At 39.8% G+C, this 13,652-nt stretch overlaps 1 protein-coding gene across 5 annotated transcripts in view; it reads left to right on the forward strand.

Annotated features, from left to right (window-relative positions):
• Positions 1-13,652, forward strand: part of LOC129722810 (tyrosine-protein kinase-like otk) — a 133,297-nt gene that overhangs the window by 102,684 nt on the left and 16,961 nt on the right. For all 5 annotated transcript variants that reach the window (XM_055676578.1, XM_055676581.1, XM_055676579.1 and 2 more), the window contains one exon: positions 9,198-9,336. In XM_055676578.1, the coding sequence (XP_055532553.1) occupies positions 9,198-9,336 (139 nt within the window). The remainder of the gene's footprint in view (positions 1-9,197; positions 9,337-13,652) is intronic.

Raw genomic sequence — 13,652 nt, forward strand, 5'->3', positions numbered from 1 at the left:
GGCGCAGCTGCCGCAGTTGTACCCAACACTTCTCGCGCTGTAGTGCTGATCGAACCTTGGATGTGCCTCCACTGTTCATTCAGGTTCCCTTCAACTCTTTCCCCAATCCGTTCATCGACTTTCTGCGAGTACTCTGCAGCTACTCCTTCAGTTGATAGCCGCTGGATGTTCAACTGCATCCTTCTCGTTGCCTTAGATTTCAGCACGTTGGACAGCCGGGCGCGGATTTTGGCTACTACGAGATAGTGATCCGAGTCAACGTTCGGTCTTCTGAACGACCTCACGTCTGTAACGTCTGAAAAGTGCCGTCCATCAATCAGAACGTGGTCAATTTGAGAGCAAAGCTCTCCATTCGGGTGCATCCAGGTGTGCTTACGTATGTTCCGGCGTGCAAAATAAGTGCTACATATAGCCATCCCCCTAGCTGCAGCGAAATTAACAAGCCTCAGACCATTTTCGTTCGTAGTAGAGTGGAAGCTTTCCCCACCAGTTACGGGGCGGAAGAAGTCTTCCTGCCCTACCTGTGCATTTGCATCTCCGATGACAATCTTTATATCGTGTCCTGGGCACTCATTGTATGGCTTTTCCAGGAGCTCATAGAACTCCTCCCTTTCGTCATCGGGTTTCTCGTTGGTCGGTGCGTACACATTTATTAGGCTGTAGTTGAAGAATTTGCCCTTAATTCTCAACACGCATATACGGTCACTGATCGGCCTCCATCTAAGATGGTCATTAGATCATCATCTGTTTTCCAATTAACACGAAACCGACTCCTCTTTCTGCTTTCACGCCGCCGCTATAGTAGATGTGGTACTTAAATGAAGTGTCCGCAATAGGATCTACTGCTCGGAATTCGCGTTCTCCCGATTTCGGCCACCGCACCTCTTGGATAGCTGCAACTTCCACATTCACCTTTCGCAGCTCTCTAGCCAGGATACTTGCGCGTGCCGGTTCGAGTAGAGTCCTTACATTCCAAGTACCGAGTTTCCAATAATCGTTGTCCTTTTTCGTTCGCCTAGGTCCATACCGATTATTCCGTTCCGTATTTATATCTGGATTGTTCGTAGTATATAATATTCAGTATGCTGCCTCACTAGGGCTGCGATACCTAGTCTCGCGACGGGGCTGCCGTCTTTGATATAGCTGGCGAGAAACCGCGTTTCATGATTCAGCCGCCCGCTCCGGATCAGACGCTGTTGTACGCCGCCCCTAACATGGGGAAACAGCCGCGTACGTTCCCCCTTCCCAGTCAGCATACGACCAAAGTTTCCACCGGGGTTGGTTACCCGATCTCCGCTAAGGTTACTCGTATCCCGGTTGGCACCACGTGGAGGTTGGGATAGGAGTTGCTGGACAGAGTTGAATGACCACAATAGGATCTCAAGTGACACGTGTCCAACTATTCGCCAACCACGAGCCAACTAGTTTTATTATAATAGGGACTTATTTTTGTTAGACGGAGAGTCAACAAGAGTACTGTAGAATTTAGATCGAAGGGAGGGTACGTGGTGGGGAGCCTGTGAATAAATCCATGCTATAGTCCTTTGACAACTAAAAGGCCTGATCCACTACTAAGATTCGAACCCACGACCTCCCGCTTACCAGAGCGAACTTTGGAGCCTTGCGACTACGGAGCTCCCCCAATTGCAATTTTCAGCCAATTATCGTATAAATGCTTCATGGTCAAATCGCGTGTGATATCCGCTCTAACATAATAATTTTTTCGAACGTTGGAGAATGATATAACTGGAAATAGCGGCGTGAAAGTATCCGCACTAACAAAATAAATAAGTCACTTCTTTATTTTTCAGTTATACCATTCGCCAACGTTCGAAACATTTTATTTCGTATGTCGCTATACTAATGTATGAAAAATGAATCTAATTATATTCTGGTTTAGTGCTATTTTCTGAATAACCCCGCCTCACAGTTTGTCTCAGTTTCGTAACATGGATGTACAAAAATGATTTCTGGTGGACAATCTGTCGAGCCGGACCGATAGAGCTCTCATAAAGTCATCAAAATAACATGCATTTTGTCGTGTTGCGCGGCTTGGAAGAAGAAAATGTTTCCGTCCCCGTGTCGCATGGAAGCAGATTGTTGTGTGTTTAATATTTCCGATGTTGGACATGAGTATAAAGGTCGAAATTCTGCTGTGATGTCAAACTATATCCGTTTTTTTAAGACGCAATAGCGTAAGCGCTGCATTTCCGTTATCTGCTGCCATCTAGCACGAGAACAAGCCTAAATTACAACCGGCCCTTCTCAGAGGCACCAGCACGTTCTTGAGGCAATGTTGAATTTTTCTTGCCTTGCAAATGCTAAAATTTGCAGTTTTACGTGTGTTACACATGATGAAAAATCTCAACTACTTCAATCACATAATTGTAGAGCACCAAATATTTCACAACAGTAACAACACTGGCAAGTTTTTTCAATTATCATCATTTCGGATAACCATTCGCCGACGATTCTAGTTCTCTCGTTTTCTCTAATAGTATTTTCTGTCATTTCCAATAATTCTGCAGCCACCGAAAACTCCATAACAGCCGCCAGATAGACAGGTGCCTAAGTATCAACACGTCCAGCGCGATCAACCAGAAATTGGAACCCGGCTTTTCTTTCTTTGCCACGATTAGCATTCAAAGTCCGTGTCAACTAGGTACACAGTAAAAAAAATTTACATTACTTTAAATGCACATAAATGCATGTTATATTCACATGCAAAGTAAATGAATGTATTGTGAATTTGCATGCATATTTATATTCGAAGCTTTAAGTTTATATCAATTAACGTACAAATTTACATGGCTTAAAACGATTCTGTATTCTACATTATTAACGGTGTGAAATTGTACAGTAAGGTCGCTTTTTACGCGGTTTTTTTTTACGCGGGTTGCTTTCCTCCATTACTCAAAAACGGTACAAGATATCGACTTCATTTCAATCTCGTTTTCCGTTTTAGGCCACGAGTGATCATATATCAGTTTTCAAAAAAAATCACAATTTTTGGTGTAAATACTCAAAATTCAAAATATTGCATTTTGGTCACTAGATTGGCCACTATCATATTCAAACGAGGTTTGAACGTTTAAGAACGGTTTTATTTGTTATATTTGCAACTCAAAAAATTTTTTTTTGTACGCGGGCCCATACAAATTTGGAACGCATCCCCCGCGTAAAACGCGACCTTAGTGTATATGTTTTTCACTTCATGTGCTAGAAATCGTTATGTGCTTTCACTTGTATTAGTTGTAAATTTCATTTTTGGTACTGTGTATATTCTGTCGACTTTGTTAGGGAAAGAAGCATTAAGCGACCATTCGGAGGTTCGACGAGGCTCGACTATTTTCAATAGAACAATAGTTCGAACAACCAGATTACAATTCCCTGCATTTGGACGGGTGCTTAGATGATTTTCCAATCGATTGCTGCAAAAACGACGGAAATCGGTTGGAAACTGACTGAGTTTGAAACGTTTGGAATTGGACAACTTTCGTGACGCTCTCGATGTTTTCGGTTTTTGAAATTGGATCCCTGTATTGAAATTGGTTGCTGTAATTCTACGTCAAAAAAAAAACAGACTATGTATTTTTGGAAGGACAAAATTACTATCTACAACTTTACCGAAGACAATATAACGATCAAACAAACCGTTTTGACTTTGAACACATTTTTATCATCGATAGTAGTTTAAATGAAAAACAAAACTTAGAGCAGCAAAAGCAAAGCCTTGGTGCTACATTCCATATCGGAACTCGACCTTTTGCTTATTATACACAGACTTCGCAGCCAACTGTTAAGTGTACAGGACAATTGCGGGGCTAGCGCTACGATCCTACTGATACTAACAGTCTCTCCCGAGTCAAGACTCGAACCTACGACGACTGGCTTGTTAGGCCAGCATCGTACCTCGAAACCAGCTGGGGAGGCTTAGCAGCATTTTCGTTAATTTTTTCAACTCTCGATGCACTTTAGCCGCCGTTTTCTTTGAATGAAACGAGAAAAGTAACACTTCCCTACAACTTACCACTTATCTGCACCTTTACCAATATACAGATAAAACAAACCCTTTTGGCTTTAAAAATATATCATTGTTATGAAATAGTTTATACAGTTGAAAAACAATACCTTTTTTACACAAGGCCTTTCCAAATATTATTCGCGATTTGAAAAAAAAAAAATAACTAATAGCACTAAATGACATCTCAGCGCGTGGGAACAAGTTTCAACCAATTCCAAAATGACAATTGAAAAAAATATAAAAGTTGTCACAGTTTCCATGGAATTGCCCTTAAGTAACTTCTTTGACTAACATTGATTACGAGCACAGTTCAAGCCTCGATTTTTCAGCCAAAGGTTTGCGGAAAAACAATAAATAACTTTAAGCGTTTCATCAATACAAGTTACTAACTTTCCAAACCGCTTCTCTTCGAATAAAGGATACCTTACTTCAAAGTATTTTGGCAACCGCCTTAGTTTGATTTTGCGTCATACAAAAAGTTCCTAAGAGAAACAAAAGCAGTAGAGCTAGACAAACTGAAACCGGCCTATAGTCGATTTGAAACTGTCAGATATCATGTTTAATTTTTATTCATTTTTTTGCCCTTATAAACATGGTTTTTTACTGACAAAATTATTATCTACAGTAAGTATAGAAGACGTCACACCAATCAAACAAACCGTTTTGTCTCTAGAGATATCTGTAATCATGAAAATAGCCGTGACTAATAGCACAAAATGACATCTTCACCCCATAGGAACATTCTGTGATCATCAAGTTTCAGCCATATTGAAACTGGTCGAATAAAATGGTTTCCTTATATCGCATGAAATTGCATTTAATGAATTTGAAGTCAGTAGAATGCAATATCCGTTGATAATATCATAATACGAAAATGAAAGTTATAATTATGTGAATTTCATTTCAGCGCTAACGACGAAAGCTACGCAATGACAGATGAGTGGATGCTGACATTTATAACTTGTTGTAGTTGATAAAAAATGAGTTCTCCCTTTTGTGTACGTATATGGACGCACTTTGAATGCGAGATTTCAGTGGCATTTTTTTTACCCACCGACGAAGGGTTTTATGATAACTAACCTTAGAAAAATTGTTTTAATTTAACATTGTTAGAATACTTTCCGTTCGAATCGTTTAAACTTGTTATGAGTTTTAGTTACACTAAATTTGAGAGAATTTCCACTTGATTTTAGCCGCGTCTTGATGATACTGCATTTTTATAGTGAATGTTTTTCCCACGTAATCACAAGTTGCTTCTATCAATTATAGGATGAAAACACATTTACTGATTTACAATGACGCAAAATCGGGTCATTGAATTGCACTATCCTGCGGTTGGTAATCCTCGCAACAGAGTACGACAAAGTTATTGAAACATTCCCTTCATCGAAGCCTCACCCACACGGTACCGTAGTCAGTCAGACAAGTCCTTATGGCTTTCTTCGTCTATTCGCAACCCCTATTTGGGCAAACGATGCAGTAATTACTGCAAGGGTAAATGACCAATTAATATTTGCTCGTGGGAAAAGTTGTGATTTATCTTTTCCGGTGTTGGTTTCCTGCTCAAAAGCGTTTATTTCTCTTCAGAAGGCCCATTGCTCTTTCAGGGCGGATAGAAGGATGAATCGAGCTTCTCTTTTCGAAAACAAGACTGTTTTGCGGGAGGTATTTTTCATCTGCTAATTAGGGATAATGACCTGCTTTTTTCCTAACTATGAGCAAAACAGATTTTGGGGAAAGTGCAGTGTAACGGTGCTTACGGTCATATTTTTTTATCAGTTATAAAAATGGATTGATAATTGACTGTTCAGCGCTTTCAAAATACAATAGAGAAGATCACATCGTATTCGAAAAAGTAAATCCGTTTTTAAGTGTTTAAAAAAGTATTAAAACTATTCTTCGAAGTCAATTTCTCTTATTAAATGGTTTTCTAGACAATGGAAAGCAACCAAACTTAATAAAGTTCACCACTCTTGTCAATTCATTACCCATGTACGAGCATGCAACCCACAACATAATAATTTATTGATTGAGAGGTGACTCGTAGCATACGATGATCTTCGCCATCCACGGAATCGTATGTACACAAACCCTTCTGATGATTAAACACGAAATGAAAATATTAAGCAGAAAAAAAACCGAACAAACATTTCCAATGCACAACAGTGGACACAGAGTCCACTCGAAACTGACTGGCGGCGGAACAAAAAAAAATCAAGTAAACCTTAGATGACCGCACAAGGAAAAGTAAACTTTTCCTTCTCTTGCAGTTATTGGCTTGTTGCATTTTCTTTCCCATTTCGGGTTGTTCGTCCTGCTGTGGTGGAAAGCAGCTAGCTTTTAACCGCACGACACCACTTTCAACCCCGTCGCCGCCGCAGCCTGGCAAAACTTAGTCCGTCTTTCTATAATTGGATATCGACTGAGAATCATCGAACTGACAGTGCTCAAGCACAAATACCGTACAATTGCAGCAGCATCCGAAGGAAGAGCCGAACCGAGCGAGAGTGGGTGATAACAAGTGCCATAATAGACTGGGAAATGGCAGCGAACTTTGCAGATTCCGGCTGGGCCATTATGGTACAAGCGGCACTCGGCACTCGATAGTCGTATGTTTGCTTTGTTCGGCAGCGATAAACGAACAACGTCGGAGTCAGGGGGAAGAGGAGGTTGCTTTCAGACGGGGATTGATTATAACTCTGAAGGCAATCAGGGCGAAGAAAAGAAAGTTGCCAGTCCCATGTGAAGATTCCGATAGCCAAAATCACATAACGCCCCAAGTTATTCAAGAGACATTTTTTGCGGCAACTGATTTTGGCAACACTACTTGCCACAAGATGTATGCACTAGAGATGGTCGGGTACGGGTATTTTTACCCGAAACCCGTACCCGACCCGTACCCGACGGGTTCGGGTCGGGTTTCGGGTAACGCCAAAAAATATTTTACGGGTTCGGGTCGGGTACGGGTAATTTAAAAACCAAGGCTTCGGGTTCGGGTCGGGTACGGGTTTGAAAAATTCTCAATTGGTCGGGTACGGGTCGGGTACGGGTAATTCGATTTTCGTGCATTATAAGAATTTAATTTTTAACATTTCAAACCTAGGTGTTTCTTAGTGTCGATAATCGGAAAGATCGGAGAAGAAATTGCCCATTCTCACTCAACGAGAGATCGGCCAATACCTATTCTGACAGTTGTCGGCAGTCTTTGCACCAAGGGAATGACATCGTGTTATCTTTTTCTAATGTGAAAGTGAATAGTTCTTCCTGCAACCGTTTTGAGTTAATTGGAATTTTTGCCGGGCTTTTTTCATATCTGTCAGCGAAACCGCGGAGCATTGTACAGTAAGGCAAATTAATACAAAGGCTGGCTAAGCAAAAAAAGTGTGGATAAATGCGATAAAATTATGGTATTTACTTAATTTTGGGGTGCTGAACACCAATCTCCATTCCATTTTTTATTTGAGGCCGACGTTACCTAATTTTTATTGATTTTGGCACTTTTTCCCTTACTTTTTTACTAAATAGAATTTAATCTTCAACCACAAGCAACGCCACAGGGCGTCCTCCTCACAGAAACAAATTACATAGCTTTCGCACAACCCCTCAAATCAACCAAATTTTGCGAAAAAAAAGTTTTTTTTTAATTAAAACAAAATAGGTAATACACACTAACTACAAATCAACTTTTTCTTTGACGCCAAAAAAATCCAAGCTGTCATTGAAGCTGCGGAGCGATTTAAAGTAATGATTTTTTTTTAACATATGTCAAAAAACGTCAGTATGCCAAACTTCGAAAAGTCATATAAAAATCAGATCTCATGATATTGCACCCAAATTTTGGATTAAACCCCTTGAATGTTATAGCAACGATGGAAAATATTATGAAACAGCTGACGTAAAAAAAATTCAGGCGGGTGGCCACCGATTCCCCACTGTGCATTGTGATGTTTGGTACGAAGCAAATATGTATACGAGATATGACAGCGATAGCATAGTCTTGGTTTGCACTGTGAACAGGGATGCCGCATGTACAGAAATATTTGTGTTATACCGATTTTTAGATTGAATCGATGACATCGAATCTGTACTCAAAAATTAAAGGTTTTCGGCAAATGCAAATGCAAATTTCTCAAGTTATAAACAATATTAACTTTGACCTTATTATAATATTTAGATTTCAGTTTGCTGAGATGTTCACATAAAACTCGTCGTTTTTTTTTAACTCTACCAGACATGCACTTTTAATAATGGACCCCTTCCGTATAGTGGACCATCCCCCTGGAACTCTGGGTTCATCAACATTCGTTCACATTCACACTCGGTTCTTGTCTAACTTCGGCCATCACCTCGAGAAACCACATATGACAATCAGTGCGTATAACGTGCGAGGTACCCAGGTATTTTTCCAGGACGGGTCGGGTACGGGTCGGGTTCAAGCAATTTCGGCGTTTTTTTCATTCGGGTACGGGTCGGGTACGAGTTGTTGTAATAGATATTTTCCGGGTTCGGGTCGGGTACGGGTATTTTCAACAAACCAGACATCGGGTTCGGGTCGGGTACGGGTTTGAAAATTTTCGGTTAGACGGGTACGGGTCGGGTACGGGTAACAAATTTCCCATACCCGACCATCTCTAGTATGCACTGTACATGCGTCAAAACCAATTCGACAATTGGGTGAGATCGTAAAAAAATATGAACAGCGGAGGACCTCCTCAGTCTTTCCGGCAAGCAAACATACGGAAAGCTTTGAGCGCCGGAATCCATGCAGAGTGTGGTGTAGTATAATAAGATAAAATGAAATTTTATTCAATTGATGGTCAATACGTTTTTATTGCTTTGGAAGTTCGTTCCAAGTTTCGCCTCGCCTGGGAGGACTTTCCGCGTAGCGCGACAAATAATTTTGCACCTTATCGCGGAAAGACTCGGATGGAGAAGTTTTCCCATAAACGTTGATAACGGTAATGAACCGAGGCAGCCAGTCAGAAAGTCATTCCAGCGTAAAGTGTGTCAAAACAGTTAAAATTGTTTTATGCAACCACATCGGATCAGAGGTTGGGTAGTGAACAGGCTGGTCCGCTCGATATATTTGTCAGATTTTCAATACATTGAATCAAAATTGGAAAATGGTTAACGATTCAATCGTGTTTGTTTTTTTCTCTCTCTCTCTCTTCAGGAACTTCGACGCCGGTGGTGCAGCTGATGAAGCATGAGTCGGAAAAGGGCGGTTCGATCGTGTTGAAATGTCACATCGGAAATGGCAGCAGTTCCGGCGCTGCCCGGGACGAGGATGAATTTCGCATCGAATGGTACAGGTAAGCTGATGTCAGCAACATATAGAACAACGATTCTGGTTCGAAATGTGCACGGATGTCGATGCAACTGAAAAACCAAACAAGACCAGTGCGACACGTTGGGAAGAAGGATGAATGTGTTGTTTGTTGTCTTTCCATTGTTTCTGATTAAACATAACAATTGACTGGCTGTGTGATTCAGGTTTTAATTGTTTGCCAGCTAATTGAGTGACTCGTTTGAGGAGTTGTAATTATGTTTATCTCCTTCATTGGGGGTAGCTGAAACGCAAATAAACTTTACGCTGATGAAGAAGGATTTTTTCGAAGTTGCTTCAGATTGAATGAATTAACGTAAACAAATATTGCATTGCATTTTCTGTTGCTCTAAAATAGTATGAATTTTGCCTACAATTTTTCCAATTGTTTCTCTAAAAATATAATTTTGTGCTCAACATATATACAATTTTTTTAAATCCCTTAGCTTAGGTTAGCTTGACTGATTGCACATATTAAAGGAGTAGTCCGTGATTGATCCTAATCAGTATAATTGCACAGTGAATCAACTGATTGAGGCTGGGAGTGACCGACCATTTTCATCGTACAAGTATTAGTTACTCAACACTTTTTAGAATCAATAACGGCGCCATCCACGTCGTTGCAATGAGTGGGAGGTGTTAGAAGAAAGAAAAAATGTTAGTGTGACCTTTGCTGGTGGGAGATCGGGTTAATTTCTGCATCTCCACATAGATCACAGTGAGGAGATTTGTTGTTGGTAGGGAAGGTGTACATTGGATCAGGATTCATCTTAATGCAACTCCGAGAGGCATACAAATGTTCACGAAGTCAATTTATAACAAAATGACCGAATCGATTTAAAATATGCTTCTATATCAGTTATAAATCTGACGAGAAATTTCATACGAAAAGTTAGAGAAACACTGAGAAAAAGCTTCAACGAAATTAGAAAAATCAGATCGTCAGATCGTCAATTGCCATTTTGCTTTTGCTAAAAACTAAAGATTTCATTGTTTTGAGTACTCATTCTAAACATACTTTAAACCATTGAAAACATAAGGGCCATTCTGTAAAAAGCGTCTAAAAATAGTAGGAGAATGGTAGCCACGACACGAACGCATGACGTTGGACTACGGTATTTTTATATTCCAACAAAACAAATAGTAGACGCAATTGTAACGTTGGTATTTCCTGTAATTTAATCTAACAGTGCGTTTCTAAATGCTGAAACGTTAAAGTGGCATAAACAATAACACTAGTCGACAAAGGTGAAAAAAATGCTGCTCTACAAGGTGAGGAGTAATTATCCGTGTTTTTTTGTTTCAGTGTATAATGTTCGTTCAGAGGTCGACTGTAGATTTTTAATATGTGGTGATTACGGCTTAGCAGTCAAAAATCCTAATTAAGAACGACTCTATTTCAATTCGTCCCAACGTTTCGACGCTTGGTTTGCGTCTTTTTCAGGGGAAAAATATTTTGTCCCTTGAAAAAGACGCAAACCAAGCGTCGAATCGTCGGGACGAATTGAAATAGAGTCGTTCTTAATTAGGATTTTTGACTGCTAAGCCGTAATCACCACATATCAGTGTATAATTAAAATTTGACAGATGTTGGAATGAGCTTACCCATGCAATTTTTAACCTTGGCTATGTGTAAACAAAACCACGAAATTCCCTTTGAAACAGTGTGCATTAAGTGTCATAATGAATTCAAGTCCATTACGCAGTGCGGTGATCGAGTTGTATAAACAAGGAAAGCGTGCAGTAAGTATCACTAGTATGTTAAAAATGCCTATACAAATCATTAGAGACGCTATAAAACGATATGATGAGCTGGAAAATTTAGAGGACTGTTTAGGAAGAGGCAGAAAAAGAACCGCTAGGACCCCTGGGAAGCGGATATTTCTACGTCACCGGATTAACCGTGATTCTAGAAGGTCAATTCGAAAAATGGCAAAATCATCAAAAAATTGACCCGTAATCTATACGAACTATTCTTTACAGGGATTTAGGATTACGTTGTTACAAATTTTCGAAAAAATCATTACCTAAATGACAGGATGAAAAACAATCGGTACCGAAAATCGAAGATTCTGCTGAAAGCATTTATCGATGGACGCTATCGCTCAATTTTATTCACCGATGAGAAAATTTTCACTGTGGAGCAATTTCATAACCACCAAAATGACCGTCAGCCTTTGCCTAAAAGCTCTTCTAAGCGTATGAACGTAGCTCGATCACATCATCCAATTTCGGTGATGGTTTGGGCGGGAATTACGGCTACCGGTAAAACCCCCTCAATATTCATTGAAAAGGGTGTAAAAATCAATCAATTTGTTTACCAAAAGCTTTTAACCGACACAGTGGCACCTTGGACACGTGTACATTTCAGTTAAAGTAAAAGGACATTACAACAAGATTGGGCTCCATCGCATGGAGCGAAAAAAACACTGGAGCTCTGTAGCAGACTTTTTCCAAAATATTTAATTAAAGATGAATTGCTTTCAAACTCTCCTGATTTACATCCAATGGACTATTCCGTTTGGTCTATTTTTAAATCCAGAGCCTGTACTAAACCACACAAAGCATTGGATCATTTGAAAGCTAGTCTAACCAAAGCCTAGGATGCCGTATCTGTGGAAGAACTATCGTCCATCGTCGATAATTTCCCTTAACGATTGAAGGCGTGCGTTGAAGAGAGACATTTAGAGTCCGTGATTTAATATTACAAACCATGTATAAATATGTTGTTGTTTAATATTGAAAGATGAAGTTATGACTAATACATTGAAAACGGATGATTTTTCCTCACCCTGTACTTTTTCTACCGCTATCAAACACTGGAGAATTCTCCATTTAAGCTATTTTTCGTTCCTTTTTGCTTTCTTGCTTGCTCGCATTCGCTCGCGAATTCCGCACTCCCGTTTACTCTCCTCGTGTGTACTCGTGTGTACCTACTCCCCTACTCGCGAGAACGACCAGCCAAAAACAATTGTTTCAAGATGCTTTGCGATGGTTGTAGAGGGACAAAAAAGTAGTAGAGTATCAGACTACTTCGGCAGCGATTTGTTTCGGCAGGTTTTGCTTAAGACTGCTGTAAAAAACCGAAACAGTCCGATATTCTACACGTTGCGATACTTTACATATTCTTCGCTACACTGTTGGCTGTCGGTGCATGAAGCAAAACTGGTTAAAAAGCATTTTCGTTTTCGAGCACAGTTTTTCAAGCACTCCTCGTCGGGTACAAGTCGGACTCGATTATCCGGAACTTAAAAAAAAATTATTCCGGATAATCGATTTTTCCGTATAATCGAATCACAGAGAAAATATTCAAATTTGCTATTAACGAACATAAAATAAATACACTGAGGTCGCTTTTTACGCGGTTACTTTTTACGCAGCACGTATCCCCCGCGTAAAAAAAACGACTTTGGCGTATTTCTTTTTTTATTTTACTTGTATGATTCAGTGGCATAACCAGAAATTTTTTTCTGAAGCGAAAAGGGGTAAAATCTTGAGCAGCAAAAAAAAAATGGACATTGATTATTTTCACTTAATTCGAACATTTCCCAACCATGCCGGAAGTGACATAAATGGTCACAAATATGCCAGAAGGGATGGTAAAGGTAAAATAAAATAAAAAATAGAAACCCAACGCAAAAAAAATCCGGATAATCGAGTTTCCAGATAATCGATTCTCCGTATAATTGAGTCCGACCTGTACGCCTACTCGCAAGCCTGCTGCTACTCAGGGGAATGCATGAAGAATAAAGAGTATGGCGAAAGCGTGTGTGTAAAAGACTTGAGAAGCGTAGCGTATGTCTCGTTATCAAGTAGAAAGGAGAAGAAAGGTTCTTCTCGCTTGCTTTGCAACGCTGGTATAAATGCTGAATAAAACGAAGTACTGCTATATATTATGGCTTGCTTTGCTTACGAGCCTGCTTCCGCTCAAACCAATCAGTTTACTAGTTGATGGCCACTAGGACGGTCCTAACTAAGCAGCAACGTGTAGTAGCAGTAAAAAGCTATAGTCTTTCATTTTTTTCCAGTTTGAGCTTCAATGCCACACCTGTGTGAACTGTTGTAATTTATGCTAAATGAATGGAAGAAACTTTTTTATATAAGCACCTCCGTTTAATACATATTCGAAATAGGAAAATCCTTTGTTTGTAGTTTAACTACCAAGGCAAACATTTAATTTAGCGAATTTAGTATAATTTTCCTTTCTAAACAAACAGCAAACGTAACGAAGCTATTTGAAATTGGAGATCATAAAGAGTCAGTTCTCAGATTGAAACTTGTTTGACAATAAACCGATAAAAC

This window comes from Wyeomyia smithii, chromosome 2 (assembly GCF_029784165.1).
Source record: "Wyeomyia smithii strain HCP4-BCI-WySm-NY-G18 chromosome 2, ASM2978416v1, whole genome shotgun sequence".
NCBI classification, from domain to species: Eukaryota; Metazoa; Arthropoda; class Insecta; order Diptera; family Culicidae; genus Wyeomyia; species Wyeomyia smithii.